The sequence below is a fragment of the Nanorana parkeri genome, unplaced genomic scaffold (genome assembly GCF_000935625.1).
Source record: "Nanorana parkeri isolate BGI_ZX_2015 unplaced genomic scaffold, ASM93562v1 scaffold35, whole genome shotgun sequence".
Taxonomy (NCBI): domain Eukaryota; kingdom Metazoa; phylum Chordata; class Amphibia; order Anura; family Dicroglossidae; genus Nanorana; species Nanorana parkeri.
Window position 1 is genome coordinate 595,420 of NW_017306303.1, and position 24,165 is coordinate 619,584.

At 41.9% G+C, this 24,165-nt stretch overlaps 1 protein-coding gene across 3 annotated transcripts in view; it reads right to left on the bottom strand.

Moving 5' to 3' along the window:
- Window positions 1–2,970: 2,970 nt before the first annotated feature.
- The window catches only part of PIP4K2C (phosphatidylinositol-5-phosphate 4-kinase type 2 gamma), a 55,561-nt gene continuing 34,366 nt past the window's right edge, over window positions 2,971–24,165 (bottom strand). For all 3 annotated transcript variants that reach the window (XM_018569454.1, XM_018569447.1, XM_018569462.1), the window contains 6 exons: window positions 23,337–23,483; window positions 21,905–21,943; window positions 12,985–13,098; window positions 8,746–8,992; window positions 6,821–6,924; window positions 2,971–3,059 (listed from right to left, as the gene is read on the bottom strand). In XM_018569454.1, coding sequence (XP_018424956.1) covers window positions 2,979–3,059; window positions 6,821–6,924; window positions 8,746–8,992; window positions 12,985–13,098; window positions 21,905–21,943; window positions 23,337–23,483 — 732 coding nt within the window. In that variant the 3' untranslated portion in view covers window positions 2,971–2,978. The remainder of the gene's footprint in view (window positions 3,060–6,820; window positions 6,925–8,745; window positions 8,993–12,984; window positions 13,099–21,904; window positions 21,944–23,336; window positions 23,484–24,165) is intronic.

Sequence of the window (24,165 nt, forward strand, 5' to 3'; positions counted from 1 at the left end):
GCTCTGCATTGTTTCTGTATACATTGGGACAATTTCATGTACATTCAGCCTTGATTTCTCCTTAATGCCTAATTGAAGTTTCAGTGAAAAAAACTCTATAAAATGAGGGCTCAGCTAAATAGCAAATTCACAATGTTTTACCATTGTTTGTGGTTTGTAAATCTCCCCCGGAAAGGTCTGTGCGCTGGAAATAGAAGCCGCGTCCTCCGGGTAAAATTAGCAGTGTATCTGCAGTGGTCTGCCACGCTCCCCGCGATGGTCACAACCACAACTCTGCAATCAGCAACACTCACTCTCCTGAGCACAGAGCATTGCGGATTGCAGAGCCGTGGTTATGAATAATGTGGGGACACAGCTGACTATCTGTAACTCACTGGAGCTCAGGGTGTTTTACAATCAAAAACAACGGTAAGTTGATTACTTACTATTTTTCTGCACCCTGAATGTACATCACCCACTTTCTATGAACCTTCAATTGGGCTTTACAGGGTATTTCCACGTTTAAAGCCAAAATTGAGAACCCCCTCTATATGCTTGTGATATGAATTGTTTTGAAGTTATGCTATGTGAATGGCAACATGTAACAAATGAGGTAAATGTTATCCTAATGTGGCTGCAAAAGTGGAAATACACTAGGCTGTGTTTTTTGTTCAGTAGTAGCACATAATGGTTTTGCCCTGCTAAGCCTCTTACAATAATGCTGTAGCTGAAGTCCCTTATGGTGTTCAACACCCACAAGGCTCCAGGTAGCCAGAGACAAACAAGGTTATTCACAAAAGGGTGAAGAGTTTGGAGAAGGCCGGAGAAGTGAACAATCTAGGACAACATAGATGAACTCAAACTTGAGCTGATTGGAGAATGTTTCCAGTTCATCTATGTTGTCCTAGATTGTTCACTTCTCCAAACTCTTCACCCTTTTGTGAATAGCCCTGTAAGATTTAGGTAGTGTGAGAAAGCTCAGGGGGGTGTTTTTTTTTTTTATAGCAAGGAAAGATGTGTTTTACGGAATGTGATTGCATAATGCTGATCTCCTTCCTACTGATTCACATGCAGCCAGTTCTAATAACTTTTCTGTTTTATGTTTGCCTGTCGTCTACAGTACAGGAACATTACAGATCTGTTATATGTAATAATAAAGCTAATTATACCACCCACCAGAATATAAAAATAACATAACCCTTGCTCTGTGTGACCTCAAACAGCACCATCAAGGCACATTGGTTATGTTAATCTCCAAGGAAACGATATTTACCTAGTGGAATGAAAGCAAACTTTGGAAACCATATTTCACAGGAATGTAAAAGAAAATGTCATGTCTGCTTGAAATGGCAAAGAGCGTAAATCTCTAATGCAGACCATGTTCATTGTTCCAGAGCGCTGGTTCTACCTGAAGTTTTTAACAGAAAATGCTTCAACACAAAAATTATACATTGTAGAGCTGCATTTAAAGCCACAGCAAGCGTAGCTAATGTATTATTTTTTCTGCGCAAGCAACACTAACAATCATATAAAAACCTCTGCTAAAATGCCCTTATATCAGCCATACAAGCCTAGTTATAAATGTGCCCCAACTCCAAAAGCTTGACTTTAGCAGCCAGTACACAAATCTATAGAAGGGAGTCTCCACTGTTATAAAAGCCTGATTGTCTTAGGATTTTTGCTCAGAAATGGAAATGACCCCCCCCCCAGTATTCTGTGCTAGCCTAAATAAGTAATGGCCACACTCCTAATCACACGCATTCTCATGCATACTTATATTGCTAAAGAACAGAGGAATGTGTGACCACATTTTAGGAGTACAAAGTGCCCATGGAAGAGTGGTCAAACTCTGGGGTCTATTTGGACACTGTGAACTGCTATAACAGGAAAGTGGTGTCAAGACTATGAACATAAAGTTGTCAGTAAAAAGTCTATCCAACTGAATATTGATTACGGTGACTTATAATGAAAGTGACATTAAACTCAGGAGTTAAATCTTACAAATGCATCCAAGCATCTTAACTATTAACAAAAATGTATCGTAGATCCTCAAATCATCTCTGAATTGGTGCTGACACTGTCCTTCCTTCTGGAGGGTGGCTACTTTTCTTCCCCATGTTCCCTGTGTGTGTTATAAAGTAGTCGCCACTCCAAGCTCGCTCCCGTGATGGACTACAATCTCAATACAAATTATTTAACCTCAGCGTGAAAAATCCATTGAGATGATTTGAGGATGTACAGCTGAGTGATACACAAAGAAGATACAGTTTTGTTAATAATTTAGGTACTTGAATTCATTTTTAAGGTTAAACTCCAGAGTTTCGTGTCACTTTAAATGGCCTAAGAGGATTGTTAGAAGCCTTGCTTCTGGTTGCTTGCTGGCCATCTTTTTTGTTACTTGGAAAGCATTTCCAATGCTGTTGGACGGTTTGATTCTGTCCAGCTTAGTTTCCATTGGTACAAGTGGACAGTTTAACCCACTTTAAGAGGAAAACCCCCTTACACATGAGACTACAGACCAGCACTGCCAAGTACCCAAGCCGAATTTACAAACTGTAAAAAGGGACAGAGGTCTAAGCACAAATGGAGTTATTAATCAGGCACTGCCTGTAAGCTTGTAACAATATGACAAAAATATGACCAGCAATAATAAATGGATGCAGCGTATGAGGCTCGAACCAGTGATCAAACATTTCATTTCCATTTCTAAATTTGGCATCAAGCCAGAAAAGGTTTAGCAGGTTAGTACCAATATGAAAAATGTCCTTCTTTATTTGGCCCATCAAGAGTCCTTTTCTCCAGCAGTAGTTGTGACAATACTTCAGTATGCAGCTTTGTGGGTATTGGCCAGTTTTGTGGTAAAAGCCTTCAAACTAAAATGATATTGTTTGAAAAGTAACAAAAACTGAGGAAAAAACCTCCTTGGTCTAAGTACACAGTGGTAGAGTTCTGGATTTAGTCTTCTCAACACATTCTATCGGAGATCTTAAGCTGAAGCTTTATGCAAAGATATGTGTGACAAACTCCAGGAATCTCTTCCCATACTGGTCTGGATGAACGGTAGAAATCTCAGCTCCAGCCTAGAAAGCAAAGATAACAAGTGTAAGATATTTCTTATTACCAGAAAAAAATCCGCAACGAATGTCTTACTACAGTCAGAAAATGATTACTACACTTCTTTCCCTCTGCCTCCCATTACACCAACTAGCCTAAATGTTTACATAAAAGGGAATCCCCTAATAAATTCACCCCTAAGCAGAGACGTGCTCCCTCTTTACATTAGTTAACTCAATATAAACGAGACTACCCATGTAAATGACATTCCATTACAGCTGTACTTCACACAGATATAAAAAAAACAAAACTCATGCAGCTCTGCAATCCTAAATACGTCATTAAATGGTAGCTTAGACTGGGGGAGAAAACGGCTGCATAAGAAGCCAATCAGTTGTGCTGCAGGGAATTTGTGCCAACAAGCACAATGCTGATAGGAGAAGAGAGCAGAGTAATGGAGCTGAGCTCATATGCTGCTCCTACTTTTACTGTACAGCCACAGGCTGAGGGAGAGATCAGACCTGTAGAAGTTCCTTAACTGCTTTAGAAGAAAAAAAAACAAAAAAACAAAATCAGGCTTTCTGGCCTGCCAGACAGGGCTGTATAAATCTGGGGACTTACTGGACAGAAATACAAACCCTTTGGCAGATAAAACAGCTCCCTTATACGGATGTTATCTGCGTATTCAGCGGTTTGCCTGGAGTTCAGCTTTAACCATTTTGCTGCCACTGATATAAGGCTTACATTGGCAGAAGCAGGGACTTATAAGCAGCCTTAACATTCCCTCAGCCGACTGTCATCTTTCTAGTGCAGTAACCTGCATGACCTGTACTCCTGTAGCTTCAAACCAGTGCAGCGGTGACATTAGGGGTCTAAAAGAGTCCCTGTCACTTCCACTGTGCTTTCACATAGGGGGCTTGTTGTCCTCATTGTGACAGCAATACTTCATTTACTTTTCGTTTGTTTAAAAGTAAAACATTAAAGTTTAATATCTTTTAGATTGTAAGCCCTCACGGGCAGGGCCCTTCTTACCATCTTGTCTTGAATTGTATTGTGATTGTAATGTCTTCCTTATATTGTAAAGTGCTGCGCAAACTGTTGGTACTATATAAATCCTGTATAATAATAATAACAAACTAAAAAGAATCCAAAATGTTTTTAAGGCCTCCCACCACTACACGCACCTGACAGGTGCGCCTGCATATAAAAACAGTGACTGCGCCACACATTACGTATAACCGTGCACGCTAGAGCAATAATCCTAGGGACATCACTCACTGTTAACTCAGTCATGGACACTTTTGGGTACTGTACTTTACCATTTCACTGGTGCAGATCATTTTGAGAAATGGGTAAAAAAAAAAAAAAGGGCAATACAAGATATTTCTCGACACAGTTACACCATTCATCAGTTCCTCATAGCCTGTGAATTCCAGTAGTGAGATCTCAGATCTGTACCCCTGCAAGTCCTTTTAAGAAGCTGAATGTATTTCAGTACTTACAAAATAGTATTTAGAATAACATTTCCACTTAAAGCAGCTCCATTAACTTATCTTTTTAATAGTATAGAGAGAAGGTGAATTGTAATGTAAACTGATTACAAAAATACAATTTAAACGGAGTATTAGATGAAGCAGAGAATCATCTTAAGTGACAATATGAAGAGTAGAATTAGTGATAGGAAGTTCTATACAAATCACACTTTTTCCTGCAAAGGTTGTGCTAGGCCCTGCCCCATCCTACTGCACTGTGTAAGGCTATTCATCACTGGGAATCTAGGCAGCCAAGAGGAAACACTATAATTCTGGATCTACATAGCATGTCGGCATGTGGTTTTTTAACAGCGGTAAGTCTTCTGCTTATAGAAGTGTAACTCAGATCCTCAGAGTGAAATACCACATTTGTAGGTTTACTTTTACTGATATTATTGTTTGGGGTGGATGGTGGGGTAGATTCACTCACTGGCTTCTTTTATTGTGCAGTGCTCCAGCACTGAGCTGTTTCCACTGAAACTCCCAAGTTCAAACCCCCCACACAGACATTAGGGAGGCAAGCAATGGATGTTCAATCGTGTTGCATTTTACTTATTATAAAACACAGAAATGTACAAGACCCCAAACCACTCTTTGCAGTAGAAGGTCAGAAACAAAAACTCAGGTATAAAGACCCCACTACTAAAATAAAAGCGGATGGGTGATTTGATGAAGCGAGTGAGAAGTGGATTCCAAAATTCATAATTTAGCAACTAAATCCTAAGAGACTGTTATAGCCATTTAACCCCTTAATGACCGATGACTTTTTGTTTTTATGCACCCATGTTATAATCCACATTTTAGGCCTAAAAATTACTTCAAACCCCCAAATATTATAATTTTCTGAAAGCCAAGACCCTATAGAAAAAAATGGTGGCAGTGCAAATGTTTATGTTATGCAAGATAAGTGCAACTTATCACACCCAAAAAGTTTGTGAATGCACTTAAATGCCCCAAAACACAATAAAATACCCATTTGTTTTATAAAATATAAAAGATGAGGTTACAACGAGTAAATAAATATCCAACATGCGCTGGTTAAAAATTGTGTGCGTCAGTGAAATAGCAACAAAATTCAGTACCCCAAAATGTCCATAGCCTAAAAAAGCCCCCACAGGTCATCAGTTTAGAGATACGCATAAATATTGGCCCTAGAATTATTGCTGTCACTCCGGCATGTGTGGCAATAATCAACAGTGTTTACGTAAAGACGCGCGTGCTCGCTGGGGCAGGGGACTTTTTTTTACAATTATTTAATTTAACCGCCCCGTAGAAGCAATCTGGCGACAGCTGAGTCGACAGAAATCGCTTCTATTGTAAAGCCAGCACTACAAATGTAAACAGTCCCAGGCGGTAGTCTGTTTAAACTGGTCTTGCTGGACAAGTGAAAGGGGAGGGTACTGGGACTGTACCCGCTTGTCCTATGCAGCCAGAATGCTGAGCTGCAACTGCGTGAAGTGAGGGGCTCAGCCTAGCACCTCTTGCAAAAGCCGGGTAACCCCTTGACCGCAATGTATGAGCATAGGAGAAAAGAGAAGTATCTTTTCCAGGGGAAGGAAGACCCTAGTGAGGGCCATGTCCATAATTAGGTCCAGGTACTTCAAGCGAAGAGAGAGTTCCAGTACAGTAAAATGCATATTACATTAATGGGCAGGAAAAAAAAAAAATCGAGACATGCAAATATGGTTTCTCGATGTCCATCGATGCCAACAAGTCTCCCAGGTAGAGGAAGGGGATGACAGAGCGGGCAGGTTCAATACTGGAAATCCTGGACTTACAGGAATCCATTAAGATTAGGACTGGACCCCTCACAGGATCTAGTGCTCTAAGCACATTAGAGGACAGCCCTACATCTTCTGTCCGGTATGGTTACCAAGGCACTGTTGATGGAAAAAACGATTCTTATAGCTGCTGAAGGTGCAACAGTGGCTCTGAGCAGCATAAGGAAACTTGCAAGCTGTTTGGGGGGGGGGGAAAGGATGTTCTTTTATTTTCCCCCCAAGCTAGATCAAAGCTTAGGACACTATCAGAAAAATTGAGGCAATCTGAAAGGGGGTGGGGTTATACAGCTCTGACCTTACAGCTTTGATTTGTCAGTGTCCAATCACCTGAAGATAGCTGCATAACCCTTTAGCTCCAGATTTACCTACCTGTGAGATAGAAGTTTGCATAGTTATGTATGTAATATGTGTTTGTTATTCCCAGCAAGATATTGCTCTGATTCAGTATAACAGATATTTACTAAAAGACATTACCCCATGCTTCACAGTTTTAGCTGCATGAGCGGCTTTCTTCTTTGCATCATACGGTGTTAAAATGTCAATGAGTCCCATGAAATAGACCTCTTTTTGTGGAGCACCTATAAAAATGGAGAAAAAATAGTTATAGCAGACTGAAGTCCAATATTATGTTTTTAATAGAATTTTGTGCCTTGGCTAATGTCTGATTAACTAAAACTGCAGAAAGATCAGTATAAAAGTGAATTCCGACTAAAGTCTCTTCTTGTATACAGCTTTCTATCATCTGCCATCAGATCAGACAGTCAGGAAAGTCTGGTGTGATCTCTCACAGGGTTATTCACAAAAGGGTGAAGAGTTTGGAGAAGGCAGGAGAAGTGAGCAATCTAGGCCAAAATAGATGATTTGGAAAAATTCTCCAATTCAGCTCACTTTCCAGTTCAGTTATATTGTCCTAGATTGTTCACTTCTCCGGCCTTCTCCAAACTCTTCACCCTTTTGTGAATAGCCCCGTCAGTGCCCACAGACACGAGGATGTGTCTATTGGATTGCCAATTTAAAGCATACCTGTGAGGTGGTTTAGAGATAGTAAGATGCCTTTTATTCTGAACAGCAGTCACCTCTAGGCGCTTACAAACATTTTAGATTCTTAGCAAAGCATCACAGTAGTATCTCAGGGCCAAGGTGCTCTATTAAAGGAAAATGCTGCTAAAGCTTGCGGGGTTGGCATTTAACCACAACTCTTCTCACCATCGGTGTCTTCCTGGTCAGCACGGACAGCCACTATACTGTTCACCATAAATAAAAGCAAAGGCAAAGGTCCTTCCTTCCTGTAGTGTGATGACAATGCTGCAAGGAAACCCAAGCACTACTGCCTGCAAGACACAGCTTGCTTTATGGTTTCATTTATCTGATTGAAACCACTGTCTAAGTGGCCTAATAATGGATAAATGACTGCTGAGTGGACTCTGATACAATGCTCCACATGTAAAAAAGGAAAAAAAGAAGAGCTCCAACTGCTGACTGAATAGAAGGCTACATAATATTAATCTGCAACACTGCATCATAACCTGACAAAAAGAAATCGTTTAGCAAGACAAAATATACAAATCCCGTATTTATTCCTTTTGAGTATTATGCTTTTTCATCGGATCAGAGTTCTTCAATTAGTGATGTGTTATGCCACTCCTTACCATTTGATGTACCAGAATAGCGTGCCCCTTCCTTGAATGGCTATTTCAGAATATTATGCATTATTTAAACGCCAATTATGTGGCTTATGTAGATATAAAATACTTCAGCATAATCAGTATATTTAGTACAGCTTCTGAAACATGGTGAGCAACAATATTACAATGTAGCTCAGTACTGTGTAGGGGGAAACAAAAACAAAACCGAGAGCAATGGTAATCTGGATTTATCTGGGTCTGTCAAATATATATTTATACACACATTACTTTGTGCTTGTGATTTTTTTTGTAAATGTGTCAGTAAAATAAGACTGGTAAATATCCATCGCCATGGCGATAGCTGGCTACTAGATCTCTGCGAGATTTGTCTAGGCCTGGGCTACACACACTCAAAAGGAGTTATCATGGCCATCTAGGCTAAAGTAGTATGGGTGGGTGGGCACATGCCCAATCCAAATTGGCTGTACAAGTATAGCTATGGCGTTACAGATTTCCAAAGCCACACAGTCATAAAATATGTTGGTATAATATTCATATAGAAAATCACTCTATAGTGTAATTTCCCAGGCCAGAAGAGGTACAGGAAGTGACACATCTTATTTTTAAATACGAAGGAATTACAAGATTATAAAAAAGGTATCTAGTTCAATCATCTATTACATCCAATAGCATTATATCCTATTGTAGGGAATGTTATATCCCAGAGAAACATCTTGATTGTGAATGTCAAACCAGAAAGAAATACTGACTTACTGTCAGAACTTTTGAGTGCATATACATCAATATAAGGGACAAATTCTCCCGCGCCCAGAGGTTTGTGGCAGTTCAGGTATCCTGCGATTCCTTCCGGGGAAGTCCCATAAGAGCCAACGACATGTCCAGGTCCCTCATTTTCAGCATCCTCCTCTTCCATCTCCTCGTCCTCCTCTTGCTCGGCTCTAACGACATCATTAATTCCCAGCAACAGACTATAATCCATGATTTTTAATTGCACTAGAAGCTAAACACAAACATTTCCATCATTTCTGTACATTTACAGCTAGATTTTCACGGTGGACAAATCAAAACGGCTTTTCTGCCCAAGACAATAAAAAGACCAGGGTGTAGACTGGAATCCTACTCAACGCCATGCAACTGATAGTCGTTTTCTTAACCAATGCATTTTCCAAACAAACTTTAGCCTAACTCAACAAGAAAAGCTTTGTTTTGACACTGGTTTATACATTTGATTTGCTTATTATTAGATAATGGATTTGATATATTCTGTCATTTCATTAGATTCAGCATGACTTACATGTGGTGGTCAACATAAACCGTAAACACATGAAAAAGAAGTTTAAAGTATGTATTCCCAAAAACTTTCTTCCCCCCAGTTTTGAACAGATTAGGGAAGGGTTACAATCCCTGTCCTTTTGTTTTTTTGCTATCTTAGTCTCATTGGGAAGATTTCCCTTCACTTCCTATCATGGAGACTAAACAGGAAAGGAATTCCACTCTTAGTGTCCCCATTCCCAATTGGAAGTCCTCCCCTCTACTCCTGCAGAATTTTGGATTTCCCATCATTTTGTTTCAGTGACAACAGCCAACAGGACAAATAAAAGGGGTGAATCCCTCCCTGTGGGAAAGAAATAAATCCTGACGAGTTCTAACCTTTCCCTGCTCTACGCAAAAGAACAACCCGTCATCACTTTTGTAGCAAAAAATGTGGCATGTGACATACAACAGAATTTGTATGTTGAACATGTACTTCAGGACCATAGGACGTACCTGTATGTCCTGATCTTGAAGTGGTTATGCCAAAATCACGGCTGCTACTTGTACCAGCATGTGAAGGTATAGACATCTCTCCCCCTGCCATGCTGTACACCCTCTGTTGTGCTAAACCATGGTGGTGTCAGGATGGCGTACAGGAGCAGATCGGGGAATGTCCATTCCCTGATCTGCTCTATGATCACTGAAGCAGGAAGTGCTGTGCTCTCAGCACCTCCTGCTTCAGAGCTGTCACAAGCCAGGCTGAAATGTCAGTTAAATAGGCTATCGAGCACAATTCTATGCTTGGACATCTGCAGTGGAGGGCAGGGGAGACATTAGGGGTACTCGGGCATCATATTGTGTTGGATGATAAAACAGTTGCTCAAATATTATGCAACATAAAAAAATGCAGCTACCATTTTTATTTATTCTACAGGGCCTCTGCTTTTAGAAAATACATATTTGGGGCTTTTAAGTAATTTTCTTTCCAAAATGTTTTAGCTACATCGGATGTGTGTTTGTGTACTTTTGACATCAGTTTGAGACGCTTCCGAGATCATTCAGAATTCACTATCCAGTTTACCTGCTTCAGCATTCGCATAGACAAGCATGTGAAGAGAAGCAGTTCTGAAGCTAACTAAAGCTCTCCCACACGGGTCCTAAAGGATATTGCTACAAATTGACTTCATGGTGACAAGTTTAAATACCTAGGTTTCACATTTTAATAAAATTGAATGAATAAAACTGTTTCAAAGCATGCTCAGTTTCCCAGCTTCAGACCACAGACAGCCTTTGAATGGGAGACCCTGCTATCCGCTTTGACAGGATATACCCTGGTAGATTTTTGAATGAACATTCGCATGAAAAATCCCATCTGAACGTTCGAGAACACCATCAGAGACTTCTCTCAGAGACTGTTCTCAGGATAAAATAGCAAGAACACCATGAGAGAGGTTCACTATTACAGATAGGTCCTGAAAATGTCACTTGCTGCATGTTCTTTCTTGTAGTAAGCAGGCTTATTTTCATCATTTTATTTACATCTATTGACAATTTTTTTTTTTTTTTAATGTTCTGGATTGTGTGGAAGGGTTAGAGCCTCTGAAGTTTTTAATGCAGTCTGCATGCTTTGCTTCGAAGAATCAACCTTTCCACCACTGTCACAAGGACAAAAGGTGATAGGAAATCTAAAATTTTTTACCACCGTCACCAGATCAAGAGGGGGAAACTCCCCTAATTTTGAAAAGCTCTGCTCTCACTTCGTTAGAAATACCTGAAAGGTGTTCCAGTCTTTTCCATAATCGACCCAAGACAAAAAAACAAAAACAACCCAGTTTTGGCTACAGATATAATAAAATTTAACAAAATAGGAGTGGGCAGCCTACAACTGCTTCGGAACCTAGTCTCCATTCACACACAGGGGTTTTTACACGCACACGAAAATGTGCAAAACATGAAAAACAATGCATTCCTATGGGGCTCCTTCACACCTACGTGTTCGTACGCACGCACAAAGCGGGAAAAAGTACGTGCAAGATTTGTTTGCCTTTTTTCAGTGCGTTCTGTCTCCAGTGGATTGTATTGTAGATGCAGGCATGCACAAAACAGCACATCTATTACAAACTCCAAACGCCTTGGTGTGAATGGAGGCTGAAAAATTGCAAAGCAAGATAAGACTTTAGTTACTCAATAGCTGTCAGCTATTGAGAACTAACTGACCCAGTTCTTCATTAACAGTACGCAGAAGCCCAGTGGCATGATCACATAATACACACACTGCACAGATGCATAAAAAATAATGGGTGCTATCCCAGCCAGCAGATCTGGAAGGTCCTGGAGGGAGTTCAGCGCTCAGTTCTGACAGAATGAATTCTTATAGCCACGGTCGAGCAAACAGCATCAACCTGATTAGACATCATATTGAGTATTGCAGAATCATCAATGACCTCAGGAGTAGGATGTGACTGTTCTGAATCAGTGTCAGAAAAAATTATAGGAGCCTCAGGCATGCTTAAAGTACTAGGATTACCACAAGTATGAGGAAAAAGCGTCCAACTTCATAGGACACTAGTAAACAAAACTGAGGCATGACTGTTAGAGGCAGGGTTATACCGCGTTTCCCCGAAAGACCTACCCCGAAAATAAGACCTAGTTCTGTGGTAGATCTCATATTACAGAAATCCCTGAAGATAGTAGTGCTAGCCGCAGCTCCCTCCCGCCCCCCCGAGTGTCCACCTCCTCAAGTAAGCTGCATATAACCCACACATCTGTGAATTTATCCTGTGTCCTTTAATGGAGGATAAAACATTTTTTTGCATCGGTACAGGTCCTCCATGGCAGTGCCCAGCTTCCCATGCTTTCCTTTTTTGCCCCAGTAGTTGGTCTACTAGACCTAAAAAATTGCCAGAATTTACCAACTAGATAGATTTGCCCCCTTCAAAGATTTCAATTGAATATGCCTCCAAGTTTGGCATCACTGAATTTCAAAAAAGATTCAGTGAACCCTTTGCTAACAGTGATAATTAAGATTTGCCCTTCACCACTGGCCTGATCAGAAAGGTTTGGCTTTTGAGTGTGGCGAGGGACTTTATTTTAATAGCTATAGGCATTTTTTGTTTTTTAAGTGACACTCTCCTAACTAGCATTTTGGTGTTTCTGGTCACTAAAAGGGGCAATTCACTAGAGCAACAAGCTTTTCCTATTCTGTGCCATGTTTCTGAGCACATCCCTCCACAGTGAAGGAAATACCGGTTGTTAACTAGTATACCAATTGAAGATTACCCCTCCATTCCCGTTCTGGTGACAATACATCATTTGGGATTTTCTTCCATAAAAATGCATAAACAATTCATTATTATTTATAACACTTAGGCCTCATTCAAACACATCGCAAGAGCTAAATTGTATATTGCGTATACACGAGCGTATGTGCGTAAATGCGTGCACTATTTGCAATCCCACAATGCATCATTCGTTATAAAAATGTTAATGAACTGTACGCGCGTACATGCACACAAACAAGCGTATATGTGCGTAAATAGGCAGAATTGCGCTGCCCAGATGCATCGAGGTTCCATTCTGGTTTTGCGCATTTTTACGCGACGCAAATACACAGCTCCATACTCAGCTTTGTGTATGGGGCCATTTATTTGCATAGGGTGCATATGGTACTATATGCGTGGCAGTGTGAATGAGGCCTAAAGCTGTATGGCACGAACACCAACAAAGAGGTTCAGCTACCTCAACATCGCGCTTCAGCTTCTCCATGAAAGTCTTCTTTTGCTCTTCATCGACATACAGTTTCTGACTCATATTTAAGAAATCCATGTCTTTAAAAGTTGGCAATTCTTTTATCTGAAAGTAAAAACCAAAAAAAAGGATCAGTTTATCTCAAATTGATAAGGTTCCAGTAGTAGGTGGAGGTTTCTGCAACCCACTGGTTTCTTCCATTAAAAACAAAAAACGAATTGCAAAGAGACCTGTTCATGACACTCATAGCAGGACCTGGGAACTGAAGACTAGAATAGCAGGACCTGGGAACTGAAGACTAGAATAGCAGGACCTGGGAACTGAAGACTAGAATAGCAGGACCTGGGAACTGAAGACTAGGATAGCAGGACCTGGGAACTGAAGACTAGGATAGCAGGACCTGGGAACTGAAGACTAGGATCCCACTGCCAGAGTCCCCAAGAGATACAAAAATCTGTTGGGTGACAGAGCTTCAGCATCTGCGGAAATACTAGTTTGCAGTTGTCTAATGCTTTAAAAATAGCTTTATCTTAGATAAAATATCTACTTACTACTCAATAAATGAGACCATTTATGACCTTGTGACCAATTATGGATACAGACAAGCCAATTGTTAGTAGTGAGCATGCTCTGTGCCAGTAAATAATCTGTTCACACATATGTCCACTATCTCTGCTTAGATAGTACAAGTGTAAGTGTTATTTGTAGATTATAGGATCAACATAAGACTTTCAAATTGAAAACTAGACAGCCTCCTATGACAAGATAATATTGAAACCACTGAGAAAATGATAAGGGGGGTGTTTGTGGGGGTAGACATGCAAATTTGATACCGTCACACTAGCTATTCAGTCTTCTAAAAAGTTCCATACCAAGTATTATTATTATACAGGATTTATATAGGACCAACAGTTGTGCGCAGCGCTTTACAATATAAGGAAAACATTACAATCACAATACAATTCAAGACAATATGGTGAGGGCCCTGGACGTAAGAGCTTTCAATCTAAAAGGGAGGGGCAAGTGATACATGAGGAGGTAGCTGTGAATTGTTTGAGAATGTGATGGTTGAGTGGTTAATTTGAGGTGGGATAGGCTTCCCTGAAGAGATGAGTCTTTTGTGATTGCCTAAAGGCAGTCAGAGTGGGAGATAGACGGACAGATGGGGGTAAGGAGTTCCAGAGGATGGGAGAGACTCTAGGGAAGTCCCGGAGGCGAGCATGGGAGGAGTTGAGGAGGGAGCTGGAAAGCAGAAAGTCTTTGGAAGAGCAAAGGAGACAGGGTGATACTTTAAGGCTGGGCACACACCTTACAACCATCGCAAGACTTTTGTCTTGCGATGGTTGTAAGGTATTTAAAAAAATGTACGATCTGCCTTTCTTGGACAGGCAGATCGTACTAACGATGATCGCAAGCCGCGCCCCCGAGGGGCGGGCTTCCGATGACCGCAATGCCGAACGGTCAGTGTGCGATTGCATAAACCGGCCAGTCCGGCTTTTATCTTACGAACCTGCTACACACACGCCGAACATCGTACGATGCTTGGCGGGTTTTCGAACATGTTCCTAAGATAAAAGTCGTGCGACCTTACAGTAGTAGAGGTCACACGGCTTCCACACACCTTACGATAATCGTACGATCGCGGGATTTCCCGCGATTATCGTGATTAGGTGTGTGGGCACCTTTAGACAAGGTTTGAGATGTAGTCAGGTGCAGAGTTGTGAATGGCTTTGTAAGTGGTTAATATTTTTAATTGTATCCTTTGGGCTACAGGAAGCCAGTGCAGGGATCGGCAGAGGGGGGTTGCAGACACTGAGCGGTTGGTTAGGTGCATGAGTCTAGCAGAACAATTCATGATAGACTGAAGGGGGGATAGCCTGTGTAGAGGTAGGCCAACGAGGAGGGAGTTGCAATAGTCAAGATGAGATATAACAAGTGAGTGGATGAGTAGTTTGGTGGGGAAGGGGTATATTTTGGAAATGTTACGAAGGTGAAGGCGGCAGGATTTGGATAGTGATTGGATGTGGGGAAAAAAGGTGAGGTCCGAATCAAGGAGGACACCTAGCACTTTCAGAAGGGGGGGGGGATGGATAGTTGTGTTATCAATCTCGAGGGAAAAGTTGGGGGAAGGTGCACGGGCGGGAGGAAATATCATCAGCTCGGTTTTTGAAAGGTTGAGTTTTAAGAAGTGTTGCGACATCCAGACTGATATGTCAGTTAGTAGATTAGTGACACTCAAGGACACTGAGGGGGAGAGTTGTTGTGTAGATTTGAGTGTAATCAGCATAGAGATGGTATTGGAAGCCGTGCAAGTTTATTAACTGACCAATAGAGGTGCTGTAGATAGAAAAAAAAGTAGGGCTGGTAATGAAGTAGGGCTGGCCATATTGTTCTATGGTAAAGGTACATGGACAATATTTTTTTCGTGTGGACTGGCATTTATAAAACAACTACAGGACTTCATGATGAAACCTAAAAATAATCCCTTCAACTTGAATTTTACTATAAATTTTAGGCAAAATGTAATAAGCTTTTTGGCATGAACATAGTTCAAAGTGATTGAAGCATTTGCACCACTTTGTGCAGGAAATCCACATCCGGCAACACAGTCTTACACGCATCCCAGATCTTTAATCAAGAGTATCCCATATCACCAATTTTTTAAACTTAGGAGAAATTGTTCACAGGATAATGACTTACTCTTGTCCAACGTTGCCTAATTGAAATTCCAAGAATTCACCAAAGAGGGGAATCTTTCAAGGTGCTACTTGCAAGGAAGTTCCGCAGACCAGCATTTTAGCCAAAGGATCTGTGGCAAATACACAGACAGGAGACCCATCCTGGAGATTTTCTCTAATGGTAACCGCGAGGCCAATTACATGGTAGCTCAAGGCTACAGGAAAGAGTTGTTTTACAGCGGTGGGGTTTCATCAAGATGGACCCATGGTCCCTAGCCATAGGTTTTGACCACACAGATGAGGTTTGACACAGTGCAATGGTGGCAACCGAAGGTTGCATAGTAGGGCCTGCAAGGGCAAACAGTCCATAAATAAAGCTTCAAATATCTTGTTCACGTGGTCCTTGAAAACAGACACATCCTCAACAGCAGGGGACTCAAAGTACTGGCACACGGTCAAATTCTTCAACATTTTCCCCATAATTCACTATTACTTAAGTACGCGCCTCTCTGGACAGTAGGGCAAAGGAAGGTGCCCTTGAAGGTGTTGAAGAGGACCCTGAGCCGGGAAGTAATGGGGAGAAGAGTATAGGGCTAGCAAAAACAGTGCCCCCAGAGGAAACAGAACCCTTCCCAAAACAGTCTGTGAGGCTCTGGATCCTGCGAACATATTTTCCGTGTCTATGATCCACCACTGCCTGAGGGGGAACCCCATTACTACTGTGGGAGGTTGCAGGGTGCCTAGTGTTCCAACACTGTAGGCAGGAGCAGTGACCTAGTGCAGCAATTTGTATAGATGTGGCCTCCGTGGTAGACATGCAGAATTGCAGCAGTAGCGGTAGCAGTGTGTAGCCAGCTGAGCGTCAGAAGGAAAATGGCAGACGCATGCTCAGTAGAAAATCCCCAGAGGCGCCGAGAGAGGCTGCGCAGGCGCTGTGTGGCTCTAAAGGCCACCTATGCTAGGGAAATGATGCCAAATTTTAAAAGAGGGCAGCGGTCCCCCACACCCCCAAGTGGAACCATTCGGGGAAAGAATCTGTTACCTGGGCATCTTTAACTGGGATTAACACTGAATTACCAACCCTCAGAGCGGCATCTGACCAGGCAGAAGAGTGTAGTCATTTAAAGGGGACATGCAGCATCCATTCTTCACCCTCCTGGTGAGCACACCCCCTGATGCATGCCTTCAGGGACAGGGCTTCACCCAGATGAACCATGGCCCTAGACCTTTAAAGAACCCTGCAGCAAGTGCACATGCTGCACAATGTGCCAAGGTGAGCGCCCCAGGCAGGATCTAGTGCCCCAAGCACATCACAGGCTTGCCCTGCATTATCGTTCTGACAGGGTTCAGATATGGTTTGTCAAGGAGAAAACCAATCTGGATAGCTGTTGAGGTGTCACAGTGGCAGTGAAATACCATATTAAAAATTTGCAAGAGAGTCTTGAGCAAACCTAAGGACACTAGCACTGAACTGAGACAGGCTAAAATGTGTAGGGTGTTATACTGGGGGGGTTCTACAGAGCTGTCCTAACAGCTTTGATTTGCCTGAAGGTAACTGTAGAAACCATATGTTCTAGCATTAACTCCCTGTGTCTTGTGATGTACAATCAAGATAGGCTAGAACCTCAGGCTATTATTTTTAGGCTCACATGGCTCCAGAAATACACTAGTAAGCTGATGCTAGATAGTAACTTTTCCTCCAAAAAGTTGTCATACACAAAAATATAAAAATAGCTATTGATATGGATTATTTATAACTGATTTTTATGTTTGCATTAAGGTTTTTTTCACCCATGAAATATGTAGGACTTGCAGTTATGTAGCCAGGATAATGATCCAGTGCAAAAATACAGCATAACATGTGACGACAATAACAAGCTTTCTAACTGCACAAGATTTTCCTACAGGAAAAAAAAAAGAAGATATGGAAATGTTGAAAATATTTATAGCAGTCCACAAGTGCTCTTTTTGTGTGCAATACTGTTAATGAATCATGTGAAAATCAAATATGGTCTCTCAGTCATCTCTGGAAACTACTTACTGTGGCAGAAAATGACAAAGCAGAGACTGTTCTTAGGCTCAGGAGCAACAGCATCCCAACACTGACAAGTTTAGGGAGCATCAAAACTCAAAGGGGGAATTTATAAAAACTAAAGACAAAATCTGGAGCAGTTCCCCATAGTAACCAATTAGCTTCTCTTATCAGTTTTCCCAGTAAAGCTTTGAAAATGAAAGAGAGATGATTGATTACTATGGGCAACTGCTCCAGAATTTGTCTGCTCCAGCTTTGATAAATTCTGCACCAAAACATTTTGAGAGGTCCTCATTTGCAGGTCCGTAGGGGTGCGGGTGATCATATTCATACGCCGCCGGAATGGATCATGTATGCGTCCCGGCCAGAAAACCCGCACCCCTAGGGACCTGCAAATGAGGTGAGCGTAGGGGGGGCGTACGGCCGCGTAGCCCCATAGAGAAGGACGGGGGCTGCGTTCTAATCACATGCAGCACCTGTCCTTCCCAGCAGCTACTTGGTACGGCGCGCACTCAGCACGGAACTGTATGTGAAGGCCGATTCGTGTGTGAATGGGGCCTTACAATTACATATGCCTCCATTGGATCTACAAAAATGCTATGATCAAAACAATAACAAATATATGGAAAACCGGCACATATAAATGTGAAAATCCAATTTAAAGCTGAACCCCAGGTAATTCCCTAAACAGCAGTACTCGGACTGGATGAGAAAGCAGCAGAACCAAGAGTGAGTAGAGAGGTAAATGCTGATCAGTCTGTTTTTCCTTTAACTGCCTCCGGGCCGGCCGTAGTAAAAAAACGGCCGGCCAGGAGCTCTCTAGATCTGAGCGGGCGTCTTTAGACGTCCGCTCAGACACGCCCCCTTGTGTGCGCTCGGCGGGAAATGGCCGCAATTTAAAAACGGGCAGCGATGCCCGTTAATATACATGCAAGCCGGCGGATCGCTTGTATTTAGCGACGATCGGTGCGCCCCCCCCTCCCTCTGCTGTCCCCCCCGCCATTGTCCCGCTGATCCCGGGCTCCGCTGTGCCCGGTGCGAGCCCGGGATCAGCATGTCGCCTGTGACACAGGGGATCAGAGAGAGCTCGGTACACGAGCTCCCTCCGGTCCCCTCTCCTCTGCAAGAATGCGGAAGTGTTGTATAATACATCACTTCCGCATTCTTGTGTCACTCTCCAGCTTCAGAAGCTGCAAAGAAGCTGATGGAGCAGATCTGTGCTTCATCAGCTTCTTTTGGGGGGTCCTAGGTGACATTAGGGGTCTTGGAGACCCCTGATGTCTCCATAAAGAGGACCTGTCACATATTTTGCTATCACATAGGGGGGGTTTATTAGCCCCCGTATGTGATAGCAATAAAGTTTAGTGAAAAAAAAAATAAAATCCACCCCAAAAAAATTTAAGTAACACATAAAAAAGAATAAAAAAAAAAATGTTTAAGTCCCCACCCATACATGCACGCATGCATGCATGCGTCGGGGGCGCATACGTGCAAAAAAGACGATTGCGCCCATTACGCCGCACATGTTACATATCGCCGCGAACGTCGCAGTGAGAGCAATAAGTCTAGGGCCATCAATCACTGATAACACTAAACTGATGAGCGGTAAAAACGTTTAAAGCGTCGCCTATGGCTAATTTTGGTTGCGGTCGTTTTCTGCGATGTCGCGGGTGCGCGCAATTTTAAAGCTTGACATGTTTGGTGTCTATTTACCCGACGTGACCCGATCTTTTATATTTGACCAAAAAACTGGGTAATAATAAATGTTTCCTAACAATGTAAAAAAAAAACTTTTTTTTTCAAAATTTTCAGTAATTTTTCCTAATTATAATAAAAAATAAAACCCCCAGTGGTGATTAAATACCACCAAAAGAAAGCTCTATCTGTCCACAAAAAATGGTGTAAAATTAATTTCAGTATAGCGTTGCATGACGGAATAAATGTCAGTCAAAGTACCGCAGCGCTGAATACTGAAAAATGGCCTGGCCAGGAAGGGGGTCTAAACACCTGGTCTTGAAGCGGTTAAAATCTAGTTACAGGCTGAGTGCAGCGAGGCATCACTATCATGTTTCTTAAAGTGGACCTTTACCCCGCTCTGCATGCGGACATGAAATCATCTTACATTCATTAGCTAAACAAACATACTTTGACTTACAATTTCTTTTTTTCCCCACTTCCTGGTCCACTTTGGCACAAAATGATGTAATTGTGCCCAAGCGTTGGCGTTCTGGGAAGGTTACATCAGCAGAGCATTGCTGGGAAATCTCATGAGATCTCAGGGAAAGGCATTTTCCTCCCCTGAGATGATGTGCATGTTCACATGTACCAGAGTTCCAGGAAGTGAAGGGAGATCTAGTAACCTGCCCTTAGTTAAAATGGCCACTGTGAGAAGACTGGGGAAGAAAAGTAAGGTATGCAAAAAATAAAAAGCTGGCAATTATCTAGAAGTATCCGCTTGTAGATTGTCGTTAATTAACATTTTTGAAGATATGGGAATCATATGAAACCACCAGTTAAAAAAAATCTTTAGAATTTGACACTTCTGGGAATGCCTTCTCTGAGGTTTCTCCCACTGCCCTTCTTCACTACAGGACACTATAGAGACGTTAAAACTTATATGAAACCTATTGAGATGCTTGCCAGTGAAAAGTGACAGTCTCTGCACATATACCCCGCTCAGACATGTGTGCTCATCCAGTCACACTCCTCCGCCCCCATCTGCAGTTGCCCCAAATTCCCCCTACTTCCTCCCAATCACTGCCAGAGCCCTCACAAAGCTGGATGGGGGATAGGCTTTAAAAATTTCCACATATGCACACATCGGCTCTGCAAATGGATCAGAACATCTAGTTCAATCAAACTGTACAAGGACCGTTTGATGCAACAAATACATCATATTTTAAAAGGATTACAAATAAAAATACTATTTCTAATTTGCATCAGCTGATTTAATCGGATCTCAGTTGGCCAACGGATAGTATGGGGTTATGTGTTACAGTCTTTGCAAATGTAATAAAGATTAAAGAAAATCTGTAATGAAGTTAACATGCAATGTGCTAGTGCCGACTCTGGAAAATGCTGGCCCTGTGGCGGTCATGCTGATGCTTTAGCAATAGAAGCATAAGGAATACTAAAATGCAGGGGTGTGGAAATTTTGGAAAAAAACTACTTGTCCAAGGACTAAAGCGGGGGCCGAATCTACTTGTCCCTCATGACAATCTACTTGTCCTGATACAAATAAATAATTTTAACCAAAACCATATTTAGCAGTGCTAAGAAGCGCTTCTCATTGGTCAGTGCCGTCAGGTGACCGCGTTGACCAACGAGTGCTTGCAATTTGCGAGCGAAATTCAGAATACATGGAACAGGTACAGATAAGTACACCCGTACTGGTGGACGGGAAGCACCATTCGCCGAAAGGTAAGTATAGTAGGAGGGAGATTTGTGCGGGTAATTCCATTTTCCCAAATTACTTGGGAAAATGAATATACCCTTTAGGGTTGGTGCAGACTTGGCAATCCCGGGACGTGCGATCGTGTGCGGTTGCATACAGCGGTTGCATCCACATGTATGGGGTTACATCTGCGTGGCAATCGCTGAGCGAGTATATACGGTAGTTACGTTTTTAATATTTTTTACTTTTTTTAAAACTATTTTTTAAACTTAACTGTATTGCTATTACACATGGGTTAACAAATCCCCTGTGTGATAACATTTGGAGGTGACAGGTACACTTTATTCAACCTGTCACCTCCAACACAGGAGTTCTAGCAGGCCCTGTTGCTAGAACTCCTGTGGGACAGGAACGAGCAGCAGCCACTGAGGACAGAGGCTGAGGGAGGTGACAGAGCCTGTCACTACTCCACACCCCCCCGCTCTGTCCCCGCCCTCTGCTCTCAGCGCTCCACGCTCTGTCCCCGCTCTGCGCTCCGTCCCCCGTTCTCGGCGCTCCCCGCCCCCCCTCTTGGCGCTCATTTAAGAAAAAATAAACCAGCCCTGCTACTCGTCCGTAGCAGGGCTAAAACAGTGTAAAAAGCACTTGCCCGGCACTACATGTCCGGGCGTCGGGCGATACGAATTCCACACCCCTGTAATGTGTGTATCGAAAAGATATTTGCAGTTACAGCCTGAACCAATGTAATGGGGGAATTCTAAGTTACCTCCATACCCTACATTTCAGCAATATTCTGTACTGTATTACCTTTTCTTTATCACTGGCTTCTCGAGACACCAGGGAACCCTGAAAAAAAACAGAACACACAAATGAGGCTTCAGGAGGACATGTACAAAGTCAGTTACTCCCTACCCGAAGAGGTCGTTCACACCATGTTCGTTAAGCTGCGTTTTTCTGCACACTACCGCACATGTATGATGTAAACAGGGCACACAGAAATCTATATGACCTGTTCACGTCATACATGTACGGTGGTGTGCAGAAAAATAACATGGTGTGAACAAGCCCTAATACTATCCAGTCAAGTTTACTTTGTATGCTAAACATTGCCAATTGCAAAGAGTTGATCGTTGTGTTAAAGACATTTCACATTCCACAAAGATATTCCCTCCAGTCACATACAGAAAATGTTATCATTACATTAACTTCACAAGCGCCATCTACTGTAAAGTAGTGCACAAATTCCAAGGTCACTCTGGGATTTGTTAAATGCCAAGAGAGAAATTATGTCATTAAGATAAGTGATAAAGATAGATAGAGATAAAGATAAAAAAAAGTTATGAGAAGGTATGATTTTTTTTCCCATCATAAAATTCATTAATAATAAACAGTTCCTAAGGGGGTTTTCACCTTCCCTTATCCTGTATATATGCTGGGGAAGAGCTGCTACAAAATGGTGCTTCCTGACATATCTGCAAAGAAGTTTTTTTCATATCTAACGATCTGAGTTACTGATAAACAAGGGCCAGGGAAATAAATGGAGTTTACTGTTATAGGTCAAAGCAGAAAACCCAAGATATATTAAAGTGTTGGACAGGCGGAAGTACCATGTGTCACCTTTGTTGCCTTGATCTGAGCCTCGCTATACAAAACTGCAGTAGGACAATCATACTAATTTCAGGCAGTTTTTCTCTGCAGCTTCTTGGTGCTCATAGCTGCCCAGAAGCTAGCAAAAGCCAATTATTCTGCATTATCACACAGTGTCTAGAACTCCCTCTCTCCTCAGACAAGTGGCCCATGACCTTTTTGCAACTTTTATGAGCCACCTTTTAAACCTTTTTTGGCTATGCTTCTCTTTTTGGTCACAGGGTTACATTTACGTTAGGTGTGTGTGTCTGTGTTGGGGTAGAAGTGAATGACAGTCACTGCTCCCCACAAGACACAGAGACTGAGAGCTGACTGTTCAGCAGTCACATGATCACTTAGCTCTCTTAGAGCCGGTGTGTGACAGCTGCGGTGTCCCACAAGAGCTCTTGTCATAGAGGAGAGAATATATTTAACTTTGCCCACACTTCTCCCTCCTTTACCGTAATCTATTGCACCACTGTTCTTCCTTTAGCATTTTATGTTTGGGGGTAGCTGATACCTTTGTGACCAGAAGACATTCAACAGCTTTCCTAGCTGGCTTATTTATTAAACTCGATAAAATATGTATAAAGACCATCATTCATGTGTTTACCTTCAGATCATACTTCCTGTGGACTGTAAGCCGGTGACTGAACATATTTCTCATAACCAGCATGTAAGAGTCTTCATTGTCTACACTCAGACGATACATCCCCAGAAATTGAGGTAAAAGCGTGCTGCCATGACATTTTACAATATGCTAGAAAAGAAAATGAAAGAATTAGACACCTATATACATACGTAGAAAAAGTAACCCAAATTTAAAAAAATTTAAACAGTACACACTACAACATTCATGAAAGGAGAACTATGAGGTGAGTGCTTTTCACTCACCTCATAGTATGAATGAGTCATTCTGAATTGAGAAAGCTGGTTGGATGACCAGTGAAACGTCTTTAAAAAAAAATACAGCAAGTCCAGTTGCCTTTACTTTTTTTTTTTTTTTTCACAGACATACCATGACCTGGATGAATGAGAACCTTGAAGGACATTATGGAAGATAACATAGAACTGCTGTGCAATGTCAGCTACTCTACTTCCTGTACACCCATGAAAAGGTGAATTGGAAATAAGAAACACGTAGGCATGACAGACCCACACAAATGCTTTGACTGACTGCACTGGAACATGCTATTATCCAGCCATTTTTTAATCACTACATTTTACAAAGAAATATTATTGATCGTTTTTATTTAAAGTTACAGCTTTGAATGCACTTTACATTGCCTAGAATCTTGTTTCACATACTTGCACAAAAAAAGTAATTTGTGTAACTCAACTTTTACCCAAAGGAAAACTATGAAAGAATACAGAACATGGTATTGCGCTGGGTCCAACAGAGATGTATAGTTGTGACCAAAATTTCACTGGATGGGGGGGGG